We start from the raw sequence: 23,165 nt of genomic DNA on the forward strand, positions 1-23,165 counted from the left end.
TTTGAGGAAGAAATCTAATGAGTGCTTAAGGGCAAGGGCAGGTAAGTTAAATGGGAAGTTAGATACCGCTACCTGCTGGCTTTTTGTAAAATGTGAAAGGGCTCTCCTGTTCACTAGACATCTTGGCTAAACTGCTGGAAAATCTATTTCTGTTTCTAGTTCCACTAAAATTCTTTTTTAAATTTGTCACTGAACAACTCATAGCAGCCCTTCAGCAGATGAAAATTTTATCAAAGGCTCCAGCTCCACTCCCTAGACAATCACCTGTTCCCTCTAAGTGCTTGAATAGATGCAAATATATTTTGACACTCAAGCATGACACATTCAAATGCACCTAAGTGTAAAGTCCCCAGATGGAGTTTCTGCAGCACTTCTAACAGGAGAGATGAGCGTTCAATGGCTCTGACAAACCAGCAAGACCAAAGGAGTCCACTGATTTTGAATTTCCTTTAAAAATTAATTACATTTAGCAACTATCAGCTTTAAAATAACATATTAGAGTAAAAAGAAAAAATAATCATTAAAATAAGGGAGAACAGTTCATAGAAATTATAGGGCAAAGGTTGAAATACAGTTGTAATGATAACTCATTTGATTTTTTATATTTCATATTAAATATATGAAAGAAAAATCTAGGGTCTGAGACTCTGCCAAAAACAGTTCAAGGCCTACAGACTAGACACCACAGTCAATGCATACTTTCTTCTCAGGCAAAGGCCTCTTCTTTCTATGGAATCATTCTACAGCATCATGGGAGTGAGGGAAACTATGCTTCAGAGAACACACCCACTGAAAAACAAGGTTAGATGTAATGCTGCAAATCCTATCCACTGTTCCTGGAAGAACCCAGAAAACAGGAGAAAAGCTTCAGGTGCCAGGCTTTAGACAACTTACATTATAGATGTCAGCACATTTATTTCTCACAGTATTAGCAAATGCTTTTATTTTTAGTGACTTTACCAGATGAAAACATTCCTGTAATTTAAGGCAGAGGAAGTACTAGTTATGCAATCTGAAAGAAAGCAGTTAACTGATACAGGTAAAAAATTTCCCCTGCAATGGTGACAATCTTCTAAACACAGATAAATCTCCTATTAGTTGACATTCACAAGTGATATATGTGACTTTTATGAGGAAGTGGTAATTATTACACATGCTATAAGGAAGTGGTAATTACTACATGTGCTTTTTAATGGCACAGCCTAACTAACACATTTCCAAATGAACACTAATTTACTAATGAAAAGAGACATTTAAATACCAAGTAGCAGCAATATACTGGAGAAAGGCAGTGAAAATAAAGAAAACTGCTGGTGAGCCAGGAATCCAGTCAAATATGGAGTTAACATGGTTAGATCATGTTATATTATAATATCTACATTCTCTGTTCTTGATACCTATACTTAAAAATGGTTTCATGGGTAAAAGCCAAGGCAGCTTTTGGAGTATGAACATGCTTCTGTTTTTTATCTTGTTTCCCTATTATGATTATGTTTTAATAAAGTGCATATACTTTTTTTGGTTTAGTCTCTTTTTTTTCTTTAAAAAATAAAATCTTACAGATATAGTTTAACATCTTCCTGTTTCCCTGCCTGATCAAGCCCTTCCCCACTTCTTCTCCAAAGGTTAACACTATTCTAAAGTAGGCATGTGTTCGTATGATCCAACAATCCCACTCCTGGGCATACACCCAGACAAAACCATAATTCAAAAAGATATATGCACCCCAATGTTCATAGCAGCACTATTTACAGTAGCCAAGACATGGAAACAACCTAAATGTCCATCGACAGATGAATGGATAAAGAAGATGTGGTATATATATCATATATAATGGAATACTACTCAGCCATAAAAAGGAATGAAACAATGCCATTTGCAGCTACATGGATGGACCTAGAGAAAGACAAATACCATATGATATCACTTAATATGTGGAATCTAAAATATGACACAAATTAACATATCTACAAAACAGAAGAAGACTCACAGAGGCAGAGAACAGACTTGTGGTTGCCAAAGGGGAGGGAGGATGGGAAAGGGAAGGACTGAAGAGGATGCGATTAGCAGATGCAAACTATTACACGTAGGATGGATAAACAACAAGGCCTAACGGTATAGCAAAGGGGACTATATTCAATATCCTGTGATAAAGCACAGTGGAAAAGAATGTGAAAAAGAAAATATACATGTATAACTGAGTCACTCTGTTGTACAGCAGAAATTAAATACAACATTATAAATCAACTATCCTTCAATAAAATTTTTTTAAAGTAGGTATGTGTAAGTCCCATTCACATCTTTTTATTTTTGCTACATATTTTCATAACCACAAAGAATATATCATACTGTTCTGTGTTTAAAAAAAAACTTGCCCCAGTTCTCATTTTAGTAACCCTCAAAAATCAAGACAATTTAAGTGGAGAATTCTAAGCCTTAATTTTTGAAGAACTGTACACGTTTTTCCCTTGACAGCATCTTCCAGTCTTAAAGTGTGTAGATTAAAAAAAAAAAAGTTACCATCTTGCTCCTCTCACGGAATGCCTTGGAACACAGAGTCGGCTTACATTTCACTGCTCTATGACCTGCTATGACATTTATAAAATAAGTGCACTGTGTTTTAATGCTATAGCATTTTTCTGCCAATTTCATTGACAGTGCCACTGAGAAAGCTGTTGAGCAGCACAGCAGAATTCCAGAGGAACTCGAGCCCATCCAGTCTGAAAGCCATGGCACCAGGGTAATGAAACAATTAAGAGTGTCCTGCAGGGAAAGACAATTCTGACAATTAACCTTGAGTGACAATTGGGACTAACACTTTCTAGGACAAATCATATCTTCAACAGGAAGATCAAAAATTCAGTTCCAGCCATCACTAACTTGAATAGGCATATTTTTCAAATGGACTTAAACGTTTAAGATAAAAAAACCACTTAATAAAAATACCACACAGGAGATACATTTATTATTTATCTACCATGCCTCAATCCACAAGAGAATTAGACAATCATCGCTACACAAGCAGATGGCAACGGAATGATAAGCAATTTCTCTGAACTAAATAACTAAGCTATTAATTTTTGAGGGATGACGGAAGGATAACCCCAACATTAAATATTAAATTCTAGGAGGTTCCCATGTTAAACAATACATGCTCTAAAAGTTCCTTTTTCAGAATTTAGTTTGGACTCATTTTCTCACAAGAACATTACACATAACAGCTTCCAGGCAAATCCACGAGAGACTAACCCATAACACGGCAGGAGCAATGGTCACTGGAAGCCACCTGACAGCCTTCTCAGCATCCAGGGGCCAGGACTGTGGGTGGCGTAAGTTCCAGAAGCTCCAGAGAAACACGGCTGGAGCAGGGAATGCACGGGGAGGAAACAGCCTGACGGCCGGACAACGGAGCCAGGTAGATCCAGCAGCTGATACTGACATTTGTGGGCTATTTGTGATTCAAGCACTGTTTATGCTAAAGAATGTCCCCAAATTAACCCCAACTGTAACTTCCTCTCTAACTTCGTGTGAGTGATTCCACAAACACACCAGGCTGCTTTGGAGTATTTGGAAGAACAATGCACAAGACTCACAAGTCCTGGATTCCAGACACTGAATTCGTTGGGCATCACTTTCCCATACGGTTGTTTTTTGGTTTTTGGTTTTTTTTGCGGTACATGGGCCCTAACCGTTGTGGCCTCTCCCGCCGCGGAGCACAGGCTCCAGACGCGCAGGCTCAGCGGCCATGGCTCACGGGCCCAGCCACTCCGCAGCATGTGGGATCTTCCCAGACCGGGGCACGAACCCGTGTCTCCTGCATCGGCAGGCGGACTCTCAACCACTGCGCCACCAGGGAAGCCCTCCCATACGGTTTTAAATCAACATCCTCAAAGGTCCTTTGTGCTCGAAATAATCAAAACAGATTATTACAGAATATATATATAAAAGAAAGGGGTTTTTCCTTTCCGTTTCTGAAGTTAATGTATATAACTATGTTCAGAATTTTGTAAACATGAATAAACACAGTTCAACAAGCACATAAATTAAAAGTCTTCAAGGTTTTATTGGAGGAAATAGATGAAAATTCAAATATGAGAAGTGGCATACTGAATAAACATAAGTTCCAAGATGGAAATTTTTTTTTAATGTGAACACATCAAATGAAATTAGAATCTAACTTCTCAAAGAATATTTTAGCACAACAAAATGATTCTAAAATTTCTTTGAAAAAAATTAATAGGCATGAAAAGCAAAAAAAAACCACTCAGAGAAGAACAAAAATTAAAGCATATTATAACACAACACAACCATTAAAACTGTGATATAGGCACAAAAGTAGAAATACAGAGTACTGGAACAAACTAGAAAGCCAAGAAACAAATACTGTACTTTGTGTGACTTTTTAATTTTTTTGGTAAAGTAAGTTTCTTCAAAAGGGAGGTGATGGGAAGGTTATGATAATGGTATACCAATGTGGGAGAAAATTAATTAAATCTATACTTTATATACCAGTGAACCCCAGATGTATTAAATATTTCAAAATGAATTCGAGTTCTACTCATGCATTAATGATGATATTGAAAAGCAGTACAAGCTGCTTATAAAATCCTGTAGCAATAAAGTCATCATCACAAGGTCACCTCCCTCCGACCTAACTGAGGGAGACGCAGCCAGTACAGAGGTCTCTGCTAGACAAGGAGACGCATCTCTCAACTCTCATCATGACCCCTGCAACACCCCTGCTGCCTGAAGAAACAGCAGCAGGCCCCCCACCTGAGGTGCTGAGAGAGGACAGACAGGTGGTCTGGCTGTGGTCCAGATCCAGGTCCATAATTCACCTGTGGGGTCATCTGTCAACTGTCTACCCTCCAATTACACCTGTTGCTCACACAAAGGCCTGTGTGTTCCCAGGCAGGGACCACCACTGAAGAGCCTTACATAGTGACCTCTTGTCTGCCAATCAGTTATGGTGACTTTCTGGGCTCAGGGCGGAGACAGCATCTCATCACGATCAACACTGCTGCCCGGAAAGAATCAGATTCTCCATCCCTTATCGCCAGGGCCATGGTCCTGGTTGCAAAAATGCAGGTATGTTGCTTTGGTAATGGTCACTGGGTGCTCACTGTGTCCTTTTTAGGGCTGGTCACCTGCTACTGCTGTCCTCTGATCTTTCTGGCCAGCTCCAGGGCGCCAGATGTCTCCCAAGCTCAACTAACCTTGAAACTGAAAAATTCTAAGAGTGAAAAACTGATGGAGAGATCAATGCATGGATGGATGGGTGGATGGTTTGGAGATGGTACATGGGTGGGTGCTCCATCAGTTGCTTGTAGAATGTCTCTGATGGACGCTATGCACCTCCTATGAAAGCATGATCACCCTGGTCCATGCTACTGTCCTTCATTTCTGAGATAACTCCTTGCAACTGATTTCTGGTACGACTTCACTAACACCAATAAACTACATGCGTTCCAGTCCCCGCCTGTCCAATCCTACGTCACAACAAATACAACATTATAGTATGTAAGCACGAAAAACTGTAATTATGAAAACTATGTATAATACACCAAAAAGGGCTTAAGAGATAATGTCAACTTCTTTCTTTCCTTCCTTCGTGCATAGCTCAGTACAAAAGCCATTCAACAAGGCTGGGCAAGGTAAGCATCAGGGTAGGAGTGGCAGGAAGTTTGGGCATGAGGTGAGGAAGGTGTCTGCGCTAGGAAAAGGGTGAAGGGAGACATGGCCCAGCATAGGGCGTCACAGCCTGAGCAGGAAGAGGAGGGTTCCAGAATGAGGAGGGGGCAGAAGTGACAGGACAGTGGCTACATAATGGGAGTCAAGTTCATCATTGTCAGAAAAGGGGCGACAAATAAGAAAAGGGAGAAAACTGCAGAGAACTCTATGGTACTGGACTGGAATTAGAGGTATTGATGTGAACTCCTGGTTAGCAATATAGACACTGAAATACAGATATTTTACTATACTAATATAAACAGATACAGAACTATAGTTGTAAATGTTATATACACACAGAAACATTTTCCCTAACACTGCTGACTGACAGGATCTGTGAGCAGCAACACTTCAATAGCAACAAGCACACCTAGTGCCCAGATGCTGGTTTCTAAATCACATTCACTAAAAGGAACTACAGATCCTTGGGGAACCGGCGGACTCAAAAAAAGTAAAAGATGAGCCTGGGGGCCTCCCTGGTGGCGTAGTGGTTGAGAGTCCGCCTGCCGATGCAGGGGATACGGGTTCGTGCCCCGGTCTGGGAGGATCCCATATGCCGCGGAGCGGCTGGGCCCGTGAGCCATGGCCGCTGAGCCTGCGCGTCCGGAGCCTGTGCCCCGCAACGGGAGAGGCCACAACAGTGAGAGGCCCGCGTACCACAAAAAAAAAAAAAAAAAAAAAAAGATGAGCCTGGAATACCTTGTTCTGTCAGAAAGTAAGGAATTAATCACACACAATAGGGCCAAACCAAAAGAACACAAAAACCCATTGGCCAAATCTGAGACAATCTGGACATCAAAATAAGGAATCATAGAAATGGACCAAAAGCTATAAAATAGCAAGACATGTGGCCCTGTTGATTTAGATAAATAAATGAATGCACGGCAAGAAAAGAAAGCTCTTTCTTACAGTTAAACAGCCAACTGGGACTTCCCTGGTGGTCCAGTGGTTGAGAATCCGCCTTCCAATACAGGGGATGCAGGTTTGATATCTGGTCAGGGAACTAAGATCGCACATGCCGTGGGGCAACTAAGCCCGCGCACTCTGGAGCCAGCACACCACAACTAGAGAGAAGTCTGCGCTCTGCAAATAAGATCCTGCATGCCACAACTAAGACCCAATGCAGCCTAATAAATAAATAAATAAATAAATATTTTTAAAAATAAATAAAAAGCCAACTAATAGGTATAGACGGAAGAAAATAACAACATGTCACCCACTGGAATACTAATTAAATAAGACCTCCCTCCCCACAAAAAAACACCCAGTGGGCTCTAAAACCAGTGGGTGAAAGTATGGTAAAGAATAGGATATTTATGATCCTGAAGTACCTTCCCAATAGCTTTATTAATAAGAAAGGGTGAAAAGATTAACTTGACAGTGAAAAAACCTAGCACACTGCTTCTTAATGTGAGCATTCTCAGTAATGGGACAAATAGAAACCATGTAATGAAACATGAGAAAAATGCAGCATAATTTCTCTGACAATAGTGTCAAAAAATGACATTATTCTGATCACGAGGAAGCATCAGATAAATTCTACGTTTCATAGAAGAATGTAGAAGGATATGCCACAGCATATCTGACCTGCAGTTTTCAAAACTGCCAAAGCCATAAAAGTCAAGGAAAGACCAAAGGACATTTCCAGACTGAAGGAGACTATGGAGACGCGGTAAGCAAATACAACATGATGCTGGACAGAATAACGGACACTGTTGGGACAAATGGACAAACCTGAACAGGGTCCGAAATCATGTGGTAGGAATGCCTCTATTACTTTCTTAATTTGGATGGTTGCACTGTAATTATGTAGGAGAATGCCAATGTTAATAGGAAATAGACACTGAAGTATTCAGGGGTGCTGGAGCATCATGTTAGCAATTTACTCTCAAATATCCTGAAATGAAAAAGTTCTTGAAGGACAGACAGCAGAAACAAGAAGTACAACAATCCTGCAGCCTGCAGAACGAAAACCACATTCACAGAAAGACAGACAGAATGAAAAGAGAGAGGGCTATGTACCAGATGAAGGAAGAAGATAAAACCCCAGAAAAACAACTAAATAAAGTGGAGATAGGCAAACTTCCAGAAAAAGAATTCAGAATAATGATAGTGAAGATGATCGGGAAAAGAATGGAGGCAAAGATCAAGAAGGTGCAAGAAATGTTTAACAAAGACATAGAAGAATTACAGAACAAACACCTAGGAGAATTAAAGAACAAACAAACAGAGATGAACAATACAATCACTGAAATGAAAACTACACTAGAAGGAATCAATAGCAGAATAACTGAGGCAGAAAAACGGATAAATGACCTGGAAGAGGGAATGGTGGAATTCACTGCTGAAGAGAATAAAGAAAAAAGAATGAAAAGAAATGAAGAGAGCCTAAGAGACCCCTGAGACAACCTTAAAAGCAACAACATTCGCATTATAGGGGTCCCAGAAGGAGAAGAGAGAGAGAAAGGACCCAAGAAGTATTTGAAGAGATTATAGTCGAAAACCTCCTTAACATGGGACAGGAAATAGCCACCCAAGTCCAAGAAGCGCAGACAGTCCCAGGCAGGTTAAACCCAAGAAGAAACATACCAAGACACAGTCATCAAATTGACAAAATATAAAGACAAAGAAAAATTATTGTAAGCAACAAAGGAAAAACGATAAATCACATACAAGGAAACTCCCATAAGGTTATCAGCTTATTTCTCAGCAGAAACTCTACAACCCAGAAGGGAGTAGCACGATATATTTAAAGTGGGGAAAGGGAAGAACCTACAACCAAGATTAGTCTACCTGGCAAGGACCTCATTCAGATTCCATGCAGAAATCAAAAGCTTTACAGACAAGCAAAAGCTAAGAGAATTCAGCACCACCAACCCAGCTCTACAACAAATGCTAAAGGAACTTCTCTAAGTGGGAAACACAAGAGAAGAAAAGGACCTGCAAAAACAAACCCAAAACAATTAAGAAAATGGTCACAGGTACATACATATCGATAATTACCTTAAACGTGAATGGACTAAATGCTCCAACCAAAAGACACAGCCTTGCTGAATGGATACAAAAACAAGACCCATATATACACTGTCTACAAGAGACCCACTTCAGACCTGGGGACACATACAGACTGAAAGTGAGGGGATGGAAAAAGATCTTCCATGCAAATGGAAATAAAAAAAGAAAGCTGGAGTAGCAATACTCATATCAGACACAATAGACTTTAAAATAAAGAACGTTACAACAGATAAAGAAGGACACTACATAATGATCAAGGGATCATTCCAAGAAGAAATATAACAACTATAAATATATATGCACTCAACAAAGGAGCACCTCAATACATAAGGCAAATGCTAACAGCTATAAAAGAGGAAATCGACAGTAACACACTAATAGTGGGGGACTTTAACACTTCACTTACACCAATGGACAGATCATCCAGACAGAAAATTAACACGGAAACACAAGTTTTAAATGACACAATAGACTAGATAGATTTCATTGATATCTATACGACATTCCATTAAAAAACAGCAGATTACACTTTCTTCTCACATGCACACGAAACATTCTCCAGGATAGATCACAGCTTGGGTCACAAATCAAGCCTCAGTAGATTTAAGAAAATTGAAATCATATCAACCATCTTCTCTGACCACAACACTATGAGATTAGAAATCAATTACAGGGAAAAAAACGTAAAAAACACAAACACATGGAGGCTAAACAATACGTTACTAAATAACCAAGAGATCACTGAAGAAATCAAAGAGGAAATCAAAAAATATCTAGAGACAAATGACAATGAAAACAGGACGATCCAACACCTATGGGACACATGAGAAGCAGTTTTAAGAGGGAAGTGTACAGCAATACAACCCTAGCTCAAGAAACAAGAAAAACCTCAAATAAACAACTAACCTCACACCTAAAGGCACTAGAGAAAGAACAAACAAAACCCAAAATTAGTAGAAGGAAAGAAATCATAAAGATCAGGGCAGAAATAAATGAAACAGAAACAAAGAAAACAACAGCAAAGATCAATAAAACTAAAAGCTGGTTCTTTGAGAAGATCAACAAAATTGATAAACCTTTAGCCAGACTTATCAAGAAAAAGAGGGAGAGGACTCAAATCAATAAAAGTAGAAATGAGAAAGGAGAAGTTACAACGGACACTGCAGAAATACAAAGCATCATAAGAGACTACTACAAGCAACTCTATGCCAATAAAATGGACAACCTGGAAGAAATGAACAAATTCTTAGGAAGGTACAACCTTCCAAGACTGAACGAGGAAGAAATAGAAAATATGAACAGACCAATCACAAGAAATGAAATTGAAACTGTGATTAAAAATCTTCCAACAAACAAAACTCCAGGACCAGATGGCTTCACAGGTGCATTCTATCAAACAATTACAGAAGAGCTAACACCCATCCTTCTCAAACTCTGCCAAAAAACTGCAGAGGAAGGAACACTCCCAAACATATTCTACAAGGCAGGCCAACATAACCCTGATACCAAAACCAGACAAAGATACTACAAAAAAACAAAATAAAAGACCAGTATCACTGATGAATACAGATGCAAAAATCCTCAACAAAATACTAGCAAACAGAATACAACAACACATTAAAAGGATCATATACCATGGTCAAGTGGTATTTATCCCGGCAATGCAAGGATTCTTCAATATATGCAAATCAATCAGTGAGATCCACCATATTAATTAATTGAAGAATAAGAGACATATGATCATCTCAAAAGATGCAGAAAAAGCTTTTGACAAAATTCAACGCCCACTTATGATAAAAACTCTCCAGAAAGTGGGCACAGAGGGAACATACCTCAACATAATAAAGGCCATATATGACAAACCCACAGCAAACATCATTCTCAGTGGTGAAAAACTGAAAGCATTTCCTCTAACATGAGGAACAAGACAGGGATGTTCAACTCTCGCCACTCTTATTCAACATAGTTTTGGAAGTCCTAGCCACTGCAATCAGAGAAGTAAAAGAAATAAAAGGAATACATATTAGAAAGGAAGAAGTAAGACTGTCACTGTTTGCAGATGACATGATACTATACATAGAGAATCCTAAAGATGTCACCAGAAAACTACTACAGATAATCAATGAATTTGGTAAAGTTGCAGGATACAAAATTAATGCACAGAAATCTCTTTCATTCCTATACACTAACAACGAAAGGTTAAGAAAGAGAAATTAGGGAAAAATACCATTCACCACTGCAACAAAAAGAATAAAACACCTAGGAATAAACCTACCTAAGGAGGTACAAGACCTGTACTCAGAAAACTATAAGACACTGATGAAAGAAATCAAAGATGACACAAACAGATGGAGAGATATACCATGTTCTTGGATTGGAAGAATCAATATTGTGAAAATGACTATACTAGCCAAAGCAATCTACAGATTCAATGCAATCTCTATTAAATTACCAATGGCATTTTTTATGGAACTACAACAAAAGGTCTTAAAATTTGTATGGAGACACGAAAGACCCCGAATAGCAAAAGCAATATTGAGGGAAAAAAACGGAGCTGGAGGAATCAGACTCCCTGACTTCAGACTATACTACAAAGCTACAGTAATCAAGACAATATGCTACTGACACAAAAACAGAAATATAGATCAGTGAAACAGGAGTGAAAGCCCAGAGATAAGCCCACACACATATGAACTAATCTATGACAAAGGAGGCAAGTATACACAATGGAGAAAAGACAGCCTCTTCAATAAGTGGCACTGGGAAAACTGGACAGCTACATGTTAAAAAATGAAACTAGAACACTCCCTAACACCACACACAAAACTAAACTCAAAATCGATTAAAGACCTAAATGTAAGACCGGACACCATAAAACTCTTAGAGGAAAACATAGGAAGAACACTCTTTGACATAAATCCCAGCAAGATGTTTTCTGACGCACCTCCTAGAGGAATGGGAATAAAAACAAAAATAAAGAAATGGGACCTACTGAAACTTAAAAGCTTTTGCACAGAAAAGGAAACTATAAACAAGATGAAAAGGCAACCCTCAGAATAGGAGAAAATAATTGCAAACGAATCAATGGACAAAGGATTCATCTCCAAAATATATAAACAGCTCATAAAGCTCAATATTACAAAAACAAACAACCCACTCAAAAAATGGGCAGAAGACCTAAATAGACATTTCTCCAAAGAAGACATACAGATGGCCAAGAGGCACATGAAAAGCTGCTTAACATCACTAATCATTAGACAAATGCAAATCAAAACTACAATGAGGTATCACCTCACACCAGTCAGAATGGCCATCATCAAAAAATCTACAAACAATAAATGCTGGAGAGGGTGTGGAAAAAAGGGAACCTTCTTGCACTGTTGGTGGGAATGTAAATTGATACAGCCACTATGGAGAACAGTATGGAGGTTCCTTAGAAAACTAAAAATAGAACTACCATATGACCCAGCAATCTCACTACTGGGCATATACCCTGTGAAAACCACAATACAAAAAGAGACATGTACCACAGTGTGTATTGCAGCACTATTTACAATAGCCAGGACATGGAAGCAACCTAAGCAACAGATGAATGGATAAAGAAGATGTGGCACATATATACAATGGGATATTACTCAGCCATAAAATGAAATGAAACTGAGTTATTTGTAGTGAGGTGGATGGACCTAGAGTCTGTCCTACAAAGTGAAGTAGTCAGAAAAACAAATACTGCATGCTAACACATATATATGGAATCTACAAAAAAAAAAAAGTGGTCATGAAGAACCTAGGGGCAAGACGGGAATAAAGATGCAGATCTACTAGAAAATGGACTTGAGGATACGGGGAGGGGGAAGGGTAAGCTGGGATAAAGTGAGAGAGTGTCATGGACATATATATACTACCAAACGTAAAATAGATAGCTAGTGGGAAGCAGCCGCATAGCACAGGGAGATCAGCTCAATGCTTTGTGACGACCTAGAGGGGTGGGACAGGGAAAGTGGGAGGGAGACGCAAGAGGCAGGGGATATAGGGATATATGTATGCATATAGCTGATTCACTTTGTTTTTTGTACAGCAGAAACTAACACAACAATGTAAAGCAATTATACTCCAATAAAGATATTTAAAAAAAAAAAAACATGCACCCCAATGTTCATTGCAGTACTATTTACAATAGCCAGGTCATGGAAGCAATCTAAATGCCCACTGACAGACAAATGGATAAAGAAGATGTGGTACATATATACAATGGAATATTACTCAGCCATAAAAAGGAACAAAATTGGGTCATTTGTAGACATGTGGATGGACCTAGAGACTGTCATACAGAGTGAAGTAAGTCAGAAAGAGAAAAACAAATATCATATACTAACGCATATATGTGGAATCTAGAAAAATGGTACAGATGAACTGGTTTGCAAGGGAGAAATAGAGACACAGATGTAGAGAACAAATGTATGGACACCAAGGGGGGAAAGCAGGGGGGGAGGGTGGTGGTGGTGGGATGAACTGGGAGATTGGGATTGACAATGTATATACTAACATGTATAAAATAGATGACTAATAAGAACCTGCTGTATAAAAAAAAGAAAAAAGATAAAATAAGAAAGAAAGAAGTTCTTGCGCTTCCCATGGCTCAGTGGTTAAGAATCTGACTGCCAATGCAGGGGACATGGGTTTGAGCCCTGGTCCGCGTAGATCCCACATGCCACGGAGCAACTAAGCCCGTGTGCCACAATTACTGAGCCTGCACCCTAGAGCCCGCCAGCCACAACTACTGAAGCCCGTGCACCTAGAGCCCATGCTCCGCAACAAGAGAAGCCACCACAATGAGAAGCCCACCCATTGCAACGAAGAGTAGCCCCCGCTCGCCGCAACTAGAGAAGCCTGCGCACAGCAACAAAGACCCGATGCAGCCAAAAATTAAAAAATAATTAATTAATCAATTTTTAAAAAAGAAAAAGAAGTTCTCCAGCAAAAGAGAAAACAGCCTAATGAAGCAAACAGTCTTCATCCTTTTTACACCTAAAGTGTAATTAATTCTAAGATGCACGTGTTCCCCCATTACCTAACCAACCTGTTTTATAGAAATGACACAAAGAACTCAGAACCAAAAGCCAATACCTTGATTGAGGTGCGTGGCCTCCATGATCTGAACACCGTTCACAGAGCACTGGGACCCACTCAGGGGAATCAGTGTCACCGTCCCCCCGACATTTTCAAAGATGCAGTGCTCACTCTCCAAGTCGAGGCCGTGAAGAACTAAGATGGGAAAACAGAGGAAGAAAGATTTCCTTTGGTATCTAGTGCAGTGATTCCCAACCTTCATTAGTTTTCTCATATTGAATATTCTTTCTTTTCCATACAAAGCTGTGAGGTGAACATTTATGTTTAGTGAGAAAACTGAACTTCACGAGTTCCTGGCATCAACTGACAGAACCATCCCTTGAGTGTTACTCGGTGGGTCTGGACATACCCTGTATAAGGGAGTAAGTTCTGGCACGTTCATTTATTTCATCTTCGGGGAGAAAACAGTTGAGTAACTTGTCTTAACTGAATACCACTGAGTCACTCCTGCTTCAGTCTAAATAACTTTCCTCCTCCAGTTACCCAAAGGTCACAATAAAATGGAAGAGACGAAAAGGGCCCCATGGTTCAAGGATGTACTGTGACCTCCACACTCACCGACCCTGCGTTCCAGGAGCACAAACCAAAGGTAAAAGGTGAACACGGCATGGCATGGATCTTGGGAGGCCCGAGGAAGTCTCCAGAAGTCCTGAGATGACCCAGCCACAGCCTGTGCCGATTCTGAGAGAACCTGACCTCCACAGATCTCTCAGAGCATGTGGCTGTTAAGGGCTACCGACTCCCATCCGACCACCCTGAGCGGCTCGTGTGTGATGAGTGGCCAGGCATGGACATGAATGCCAGTCACACAAACCTACATGATTTCAGGCACAGTTCTTGGCCAGCTTCTCAGAAGCACAAGCCAAAGGGCTCCCACAACTCTCCACAGAACTGCACTACTGAACTTTTCTGCTCACAGAAAACATGTGTTCTTAGCCCTTTACCACAGTTATAACAAACCCAAAGGTCACATGTATTGATAATTTAATGGTGAGAGGAAGAGGCCTGGCACCTAGTTTCACCCAAAAACAGCTGAATCCAAGGACTTCCAGGAGTTGGTTTCCAGCTCTCCCAGATTCACGATAAATAGTAAATACACACAGGAAATGGGAGCTTTGGCTTGATTAATAGCTTACACTTGGCATGAAAGCAAGCTCATCGCCAGCAATTCTAAAACCAGCTGAGAAGATACAATTCTTCCCCTGCCAATCCCCACCTTGGCACACACACACGCACACATGCACACACACTCTACCACCGCCACATGCATTCTCTAAGTTATGCTACAATATAAATAAAGCCTGGCGAGACCTCACCTGGGTACCTCACAAAGACTCTGGGGAAAGCCAGAAGCCTGTGTGTGTGGACGCTGTGTACGTGTGTGTCCACCTTCTGTTCTCATCTTTGCACAGGTAAGTGTCGACTGGGAAGGATTTCCCATCAAAGGGTCTTATATCTTTTATCTGTACCTGTTAGCATATTTCCACTGTGACAAGAGTAAGTGATTTAACTAACAGCACACTTGAAAGGCGTGACCCAGGACAGAAGGCACGCAGGGTGGGGGAAAGGATTCACAGTTCCATTTTATTCACTAAACTGTTCTGTGTTAGTCATTTGAGCTGAGTTCAAAATTACAGAAATACACGTTCTGATCAATATTGTATTTGAAACGTTTTCTTTTTTATAATGACTTCAATGTCAGTCAGTCAAAAGAAACTCATTAAATGATTTTTAAAAAGTCATTGGAGGACTTCCCTGGTGGCACAGTGGTTAAGACTCCACCTGCCAATGCAGGGGACACGGGTAAGAGCCCTGGGCCGGGAAGATCCCACATGTCGCAGAGCAACTAAGCCCGTGCACCACAATTACTGAGGCTGTGCTCTAGAGCCCGCAAGCCACAACTACTGAGCCCACGTGCCACAACTACTGAAGCCCACACACCACAACGAAGAGTAGCCCCTGCTCCCCGCAACTAGAGAAAGCCCGCACACAGCAACGAAGACCCAACACACCCAAAAAAAAAAAAAAAATCATTGCAAAGAGGAAATGGATAAAGATCCTCACCAATATCTTGTTCTGTTGAAGCATCTTCTCTGCCAACATACGTCTGACCTTCCTAGGGAGAAAAGTCAAGCAAAATTTATTAATAAGAACATGAGGAATGATCTGTTTCTCCCTCTCCCTTGAAACCCAAGCAACCTGGTGATGGATGGGTGAGCTCTGTCCCAGGCAGGCCACAGCCTCAGTGCAACCGGAGTTCACTGAGGCTCTGTAACAACAGCCCGTGGTGTCCGAAAAAGGACAGGGCTCCTGAGGCTCAGGGCTCGACAAGGGTTGGGCTCCTGTTTTGCCATCCATAACCTGCCTCTGACAGCAATCTCACTGATGTTCCCAATCCCTTCTGACACGTCTCTCCTCTAGGGGCCTGGGGTTTCTTTGTATCTAAAGATATGGTTTAGGATATATCTAAAAGAATTGAAAACAAGCATTCAAACAGATACTTGTGTGCTGATGTGTATAGCAGCATTATTCATAATAGCCAAAAAGTGGAAACAACCCAAATATTCATCCATGGACAAATGAAATGTGGTACATACACTGGAATATTATCCAACCATAGAAAGGAATGAAGTAATGATACATGTTACAACATGGATAAACATTATGCTAAGTGAAATAAACCAGATACAAAAGGAAAAAAAAAAAAATATATATATATGTATGGTTTAGGGGAGCGCTCAAAGCACAAGCATAATACCATTCTCATTTGAAGTCATGGATCAGACAGAACATACTCAAGTCAAGGTCACAGAGGCCACCACTGATACTGATGTGGAAATTCTGCTCTCTTGACAGGGACACCCTGCTCGGGACCAGGCCCAACATTGTAGGCAAGAGACACAACTTTATAATTAACACAAGGGACCAGGAAACTGTACATACAACAAATCCCAGTTCGGGTGCTGGTAACTCTTCTTCCTCAGTCTGTCTGCCTTTTTGTTCCTTACCTCCCTCTTGCTGAGTCTACAAACTAGAGGGCAAAGTGAATGGATCTTCATTTAGCTTTAGGACTACATAAAACAGAAACTTCTAATACCACAGAATCCCAATGAACTTCTGAGAATCCCCAAAGGACTCAAGGATTTGTTGTATATTCTTCAGGGTCGTAGCTGCGTTCGTGGACACGGAGTATTACACTAAACCTTGCCAGTGTCCACAGGGAAAGCTGCAACCAAAATGAGAATGTTCCAGGAAAGGAGTTTCTACCTTCAAGTGATATAAGATGATGCCAGTGCTCAGGAGGTCGTCATCAATGCCAATTAAATGGGGCAGCTCGGAATCCAAAACAACCCCAATCCCTTCTTTCCTCAGGGCCAGAGTTTGTTCCTGAAATTAGGAAGGAAAGAAAACTTCGTATTAGGTTCTCTTTAGAGTGTGAAAATGAACAATGTTTTATTTCTCACCATGAAAACTGCAAGAAAAACGGACTGTAAGCTTCATGTTGAAATCGTGGCATATGGTGGGCAAAGTGAGCTTGGAACATACAAAAAGCTCATAAAATGAAATAAATTTATTGCCTGATACAGATTCATATATATATATATATATGTATATATATGAATACACACATGCACACACACAGATATATGAAGCTAAGCTCAAACCCTGCCTTCTTTAGGAAAGGTTCTAGGACCACTAGACCAGAAAGCAATCTTTCTCCCTCTTCAGAACCTTTATTTCACTTAATACCTAGAAGTCTCCTGACTTGTTGGTTCTTCTCACCAGTTACTAGGGTCAAACTGCACATGGCCCTGAAAGCAACCCTTTCCTGTGCATTCGCTTCCGTGCACCAGAGATACCTGACCTGCTGTGCCCTGCATCACCTTCTATCCACTGATCATTCCCACCTGCACACAAATCTGCTACAGAGCTCCCATCAACCACCACCACCACCACCTCCCTTGGCCCTGCATCTCCCTCCAGCTGCCACCAATTTCTCTGTGTCCCTTTAGAGAACACCACCTCCAAAGAGTTCCCTACTTGTGGTCCTCTAGTTCCCCGCACCCCGGCTCTCTCTTGAACCCACTTCCATGGAGTCTTTCATCCCAGGGACTCTAGTGTCTACAGTCACTCCCTTGATGATCTCATCCTGACTCCTGACTTTACCTGCAATCTACACAGTTGTCCCTGGGTATCCATGGGGGATTGGTTCCAGGACCCCTGAGGATACCAAAATCCAAGGATGCTCAAGTCCCTTATATAAAAGGACATAACTTGCATATATCCTACGCACATCCTCCCCTATATTTTTAATCATTTCCAGATTACTTATAATACCTAATACAACATAAATGCTATGTAAATAGTTGCAAACATAGTGAAAATGCTATGAAAATATTTGCTGGAGCATGGCAAATTCAAGTTTTGCTTTTGAGAACTATCTGAAATTTTTTTTCTCTGAATATTTGTGATCAGTGGTCGGTTGAATCTGTGGATGTGGAACCCACAGATACGGAGGGCTTGACTGCATGCCGACAACTCTCAAAACCAAATCTCCAGGCAGACCTCTCCCTTGAAACTCCATCCTCGTGTATATAAACCTGCCTACCTCAGTATACCTGTGGGGGCTACCAAGCAGGCAGCTCAAACTTAACACCCTGAAAGACCAGCCCTAATGCCCCCTGCCTCCCAAACCTGCACACTAGCCCTTCTTGGTAAACACCAATCTTCCTTACAGTTGCTTGGACCAAAAATCAGGCTGTCCTTTGCTCCTTTCTCTAAGCCCTACGGCACTCGGTGTTGACTCCACCTTCAACATATGCCCCCAATCTGACGACAAACCACTGCACCACATTGCTGCCTGGCCCCAAGCATCATCACCCTCACCGGCTTGGCCTCAGTAATCCTGGCCACACCCACTCGTGCCTCAGCCAGAGTCGATGCTCTCCCTGGCAGCCAGACAGACGGCAGGGCAGGCCACTCCTTTTCTCGGGTCAATTACACGGCTTCCTCTTCTCTGAGTAAAACCCAAAGTCTCTGCAAGGGTCTCCAAAGCTCCAAGTGACCTCAGCCCTTGCTGCCCTCCTGCCGCTTGCCCCCCGCTCACGCCTCTCCCGGATCCCCGGCTCCTTGCTGTTCCTCAGGCTCGCCAGCCGGCCCTCACCTCGCGGCTTCGGGCGTTGCTGTTGCCTCTGTTCCCGTCTACTCCTTCTCTGCCCCTGGAGCGGGGCTTCCCAACCTTGGCACCACTGACATTTTGGAGATGATTCTCCACTGTGGGGGGCTGCCCTGGGCACTGGAGGATACTTAGAGCATCCCTGGCCTCTACCCACCAGATGCCAGTAACACACAGCCCTCCTCCGAGGTTGTGACAACCAAAGATGCCTCCAGACGCCGACAAGTGTCCCCCTGGGGAACAAAATGTGCCCCCGTTGAGAAGAACTGCCTTCAATTCACACATAACTCAGCTTCCTTTCCTCTGCTCAGAAGCCACCCTCCCCATCACCCCATACAAGAGAGCAGTCACCAACCTCTTGTCCTGATTTGTTTCTCTCTTAGCAATTATCACTCTATGATATGTTATATACAAGTTTAGCACTTGTCTCCTGACTAGAATGTAACCCAGTGCCTTATTTCGTGCCCGGCACAGAGGAGCTCCTCGATTAATATCTGTCAAGTGAATGAATGAGTGGGTAGAGACTCAGACTTCAGAGAGATGCGGGAAGGAAGGTCAAGAGCAACGTCGCAAGGAAGAGACTGAGAGGCCCTTCGCCATCAGGCCCATGTGCCCTAAGGCAAAAAAAAAACCCTCAAAAACCAGGCTTTGAGGCAATTCCCAGGTGGAAAGCAGACAAACCCCAGAAGAGTGAAGGTGACAACTCCAGCCTTGAGGTTGGGCTGTGCTGAGTGGAGACTGGGGCCCACCCAAGAGCAGGACACTGTGCTCTGTGACCACAGGCTGATGGAAGCAGCAGAGACAGCCCCGTGCTGCCAACGTGGGCTCCGGGTCAGGGATGCTCCGAGCGAGCCTCTTCCTCACCCACTCCTGCGACGGGACACACTGAGCACAGCACAGCTCTGGACTCCAAAGCCCAGAGCTGCCCGAAACAAAACTGGAACTCTTCACATTCCTGGATCAAATAAATGGATTCTGTATCCTTTAAATGTTAAAACAGTCTACAAAGCCTGCCATTCTCTAGCTGAAGAATTCAGAACCTCACAGCCTTGCAGACAAGGGGTCCCTGGGAGGTTCTGGGAAAGGGCGGGGGACAGAGAGAAGTCCCCAGCCTTCACCTCTGCAGACACTGGGGCCTCCACCGCACACACGCGGAGTTGGAGTCGGGCCAGAGGGCAATGGAGCGGAGTAAGAAAAAAAGATGGTTTAAAAAATAAATAAATAAAAATCACCACTTGAGGGAAAGCAATTTAATTTAACAACCATTAAATAGATAGCAGAGAAAATGACCAATGCATAACTCAAATTCAAGAAAAGGAAATGAAGTGTAACACTGTTCTTCAATTACTTCCCTTATCAGACGGGCTTCCTCTCCAGGGCCCAGAACCTCAGGCTTGGAGGCCGGAGACTTCGTCCATCCTGATATGCTACACCAAGGCCCTTGCAAATCCTGGCTAAAATGAGCCCTCTAAATAAACCAACCCTGCCTGCCTCTCTGATATTGGTAGAATTTGTGCTTTTCCTCTTGCCCATAGAGCTCAAACAGAAGTGGAAAATCTGTGATTTTTCTTTTTAAAGATATATATTACACTGGAGAATTTAATCATACAGCCCCATCTCATGAAACAAGGCCTGCTAGCTCTGAACTGTGACAACGCTGCACACACGGTAGGTGGCTCCTGGCCATGGATTGCTCCAGGCTTCCAGATCCATGTGAAAAGGAGAGGGACTGTTTCTCCTAAGTCCAGAGACATATGTATTTTCTTTCTGCATAAAAGTGGACAATAACCCAAAAGGGGGCGGGGGGAGGCAGTATTTTAAACTCTAATAGCTCCCACTCAAACTAGAGAAACTGTTTTGGACTACATCCCAGTTTAGTTTGATATTCTTTTTTTTTTTTAACCCATTGAAAAGCATTTTTTCTTCCTTCCTTAAAATAAATCTCATCGAGTTAGAAAATCATTTGAAATTCATAACTTCAGAGCCATTAGGTCAAAAGCATTCCTTGTCCCCACCCATCCCCAACACACACACACACACACACACACACACACACACACACTCACACTTCCATACATAGAATGGGTAAAACCTGAATTAAGAGAAAGTTTCTCAGGATTGGGAATGGGGGCATATGAATTTATGATTAATGCTGCCCTAAAGCTCTATGACGTTCAAGCTGCATTCACTATATGATATTATAAAAGTGTCACCTCATAAAACTAAAAACGGGGGTTTAAATCATTGTTCGAGTGAAAAAGTAATTTCAGACAAAAATATCTATCACTTATAAAATATTTATTGAGTGGCACCTACTGTTATACATAATTGAAGAAATACCTCTTTGATAAGATGGAATATTTAACAGAGCAGAGCTGGGGATCCCTTTCCTAACTCCAGGCACACAGGGTCCCAAAGAAAGAAAGTGGTCAAATATGTATAGCTGCACATATCTTGTATTCAAACAAAGCTTTTGGCAACCAATATTTGTATAAAAAGGAAACTACCGCCTGACAAAAAGTATAAAAAGACAGTATCCACTCAAACATTATGTTCATCACATTTCCAAAAATACGTTCAATAAGATTTTTTCAAGCCCTAAATCTAAAACCTGTGTCGAGGGCTGAGATGGTGGCAGCAAATCCTCTGGCACATGCCGGCGGCTCAGGTGAGTGGCAGGCAGGACTGCCCAGATCAAAGGGAGAAGCCACAAGGGCCCGGCTCACTGGGCGTGTGCCATATAACCCCCATACCCCTTCATCAGACTCAGCAGGAATCCTCGCTCTTTTCATCACAATATCACATCCTTAAAATCCAGCACTGAGGACTTCCCTGCTGGTGCAGTGGTTAAGAATCCGCCTGCCAGTGCAGGGGACAGGGGTTCAAGCCCTGGTCCGGGAAGACCCCACATGCTGTGGAGCAACTAAGCCCGTGCACCACAACTACTGAGCCTGCGCTCTAGAGCCTGGAAGCCACAAGTACTGAGCCCGCACGCCACAACTACTGAAGCCCACGCGACTAGAGCCCATGCTCTGCAACATGAGAAGCCACTGCAATGAGAAGCCCGGGCACCGCAACAAAGAGTAGCCCCCGCTCGCCGCAACTACAGAGAAGCCTGTGTGCAGCAGTGAAGACCCAGTGCAGCCCAAAATAATTAATTAATTTAGAAAAACAAACAAACAAATATCCAGCACTGTGTCTGTCAAAATGCAACAACCTTCCTGAATAAATAGGTGAAAATCAAGACAAAAACTTGTCAGTAAGAAGCCTATGTTTCCCTTTCAAGAACCCTTCCTGAGAGCTAGACCTTGCTTGGGAAATACTGGGAAAATTTTGGCGACGTGTCTGCCCTACCTGAACTAAGAGCTCTCAAAGGGCAGAAACTGTGCTTCCTCACACGGAGTACAGGCGGGGAATATGGCTGCACCAGGCACAGAGCAGTCACTCAAGAAGTGCTGATTATTCGGCACTGTTAAGTTGTAAGTGGTTTTACATGAATTTTTGTTGTTATTGTTGTTGTTAGCCAAGAATTAAAAGTCAGAATTTTTCTGGTGGAAACTCCGTCTTTGAAGAATCATGTGCTTCCCTAACTAGGAGAGTTGTATGGAGCTGCCTCACAGCAGAAAGAGCACTTAACTTCTGCGAACCGGAGGCCGACGGCACTGATCAGAAGAGGAGGGGTCACCACCCCTCTAAGCCAGGGCTTAGAGCACCTGCCCAGTGTGGGTATGAGCAGGAGGGAGGGGGTCAGGCAGACAGGAGGACTTTCATAAAAAATGAAATTATCCTTCCTCTAGCATAAATGCTTTTTAATTAAAAAAAAATTGTATGTGACTTCATTTGAATTTAACAGAAGGAGAAAAGCAACTGAAGTACTTGTTGAATTTCAACCAAATGTTTCTTCACTACAACAGACACTTCCTAAAATATGCTTCTAAGTTAAGACATTACAAAACACATATAGAGGTTGACAGTACTGTGTCTGCATTTTTTCCTATGTGTTTTGGTTTTAAGTACTATTCCCCAAGTTTATAGACGTCTGAGAATATCCACCTCTGCCCCTGCACCTGAACGACACGGAAGCTGTGTCACTCTGCGTCGTGTTCATACCTCC

General features: G+C 42.0%; 1 protein-coding gene across 1 annotated transcript in view; it reads right to left on the reverse strand.

Moving 5' to 3' along the window:
• Positions 1–23,165, reverse strand: part of LOC308628709 (kinesin-like protein KIF16B) — a 295,568-nt gene that overhangs the window by 145,508 nt on the left and 126,895 nt on the right. The window contains exons 13-15 of the mRNA XM_081255964.1: positions 17,143–17,262; positions 15,940–15,991; positions 13,873–14,010 (exon numbers count right to left, since the gene is read on the reverse strand). Of these exons, the coding sequence (XP_081112090.1) occupies positions 13,873–14,010; positions 15,940–15,991; positions 17,143–17,262 (310 nt within the window). The remainder of the gene's footprint in view (positions 1–13,872; positions 14,011–15,939; positions 15,992–17,142; positions 17,263–23,165) is intronic.

This window comes from Mesoplodon bidens, assembly GCF_964165515.1.
Source record: "Mesoplodon bidens genome assembly, chromosome: 15".
In the NCBI taxonomy this organism is placed as follows: Eukaryota; Metazoa; Chordata; class Mammalia; order Artiodactyla; family Ziphiidae; genus Mesoplodon; species Mesoplodon bidens.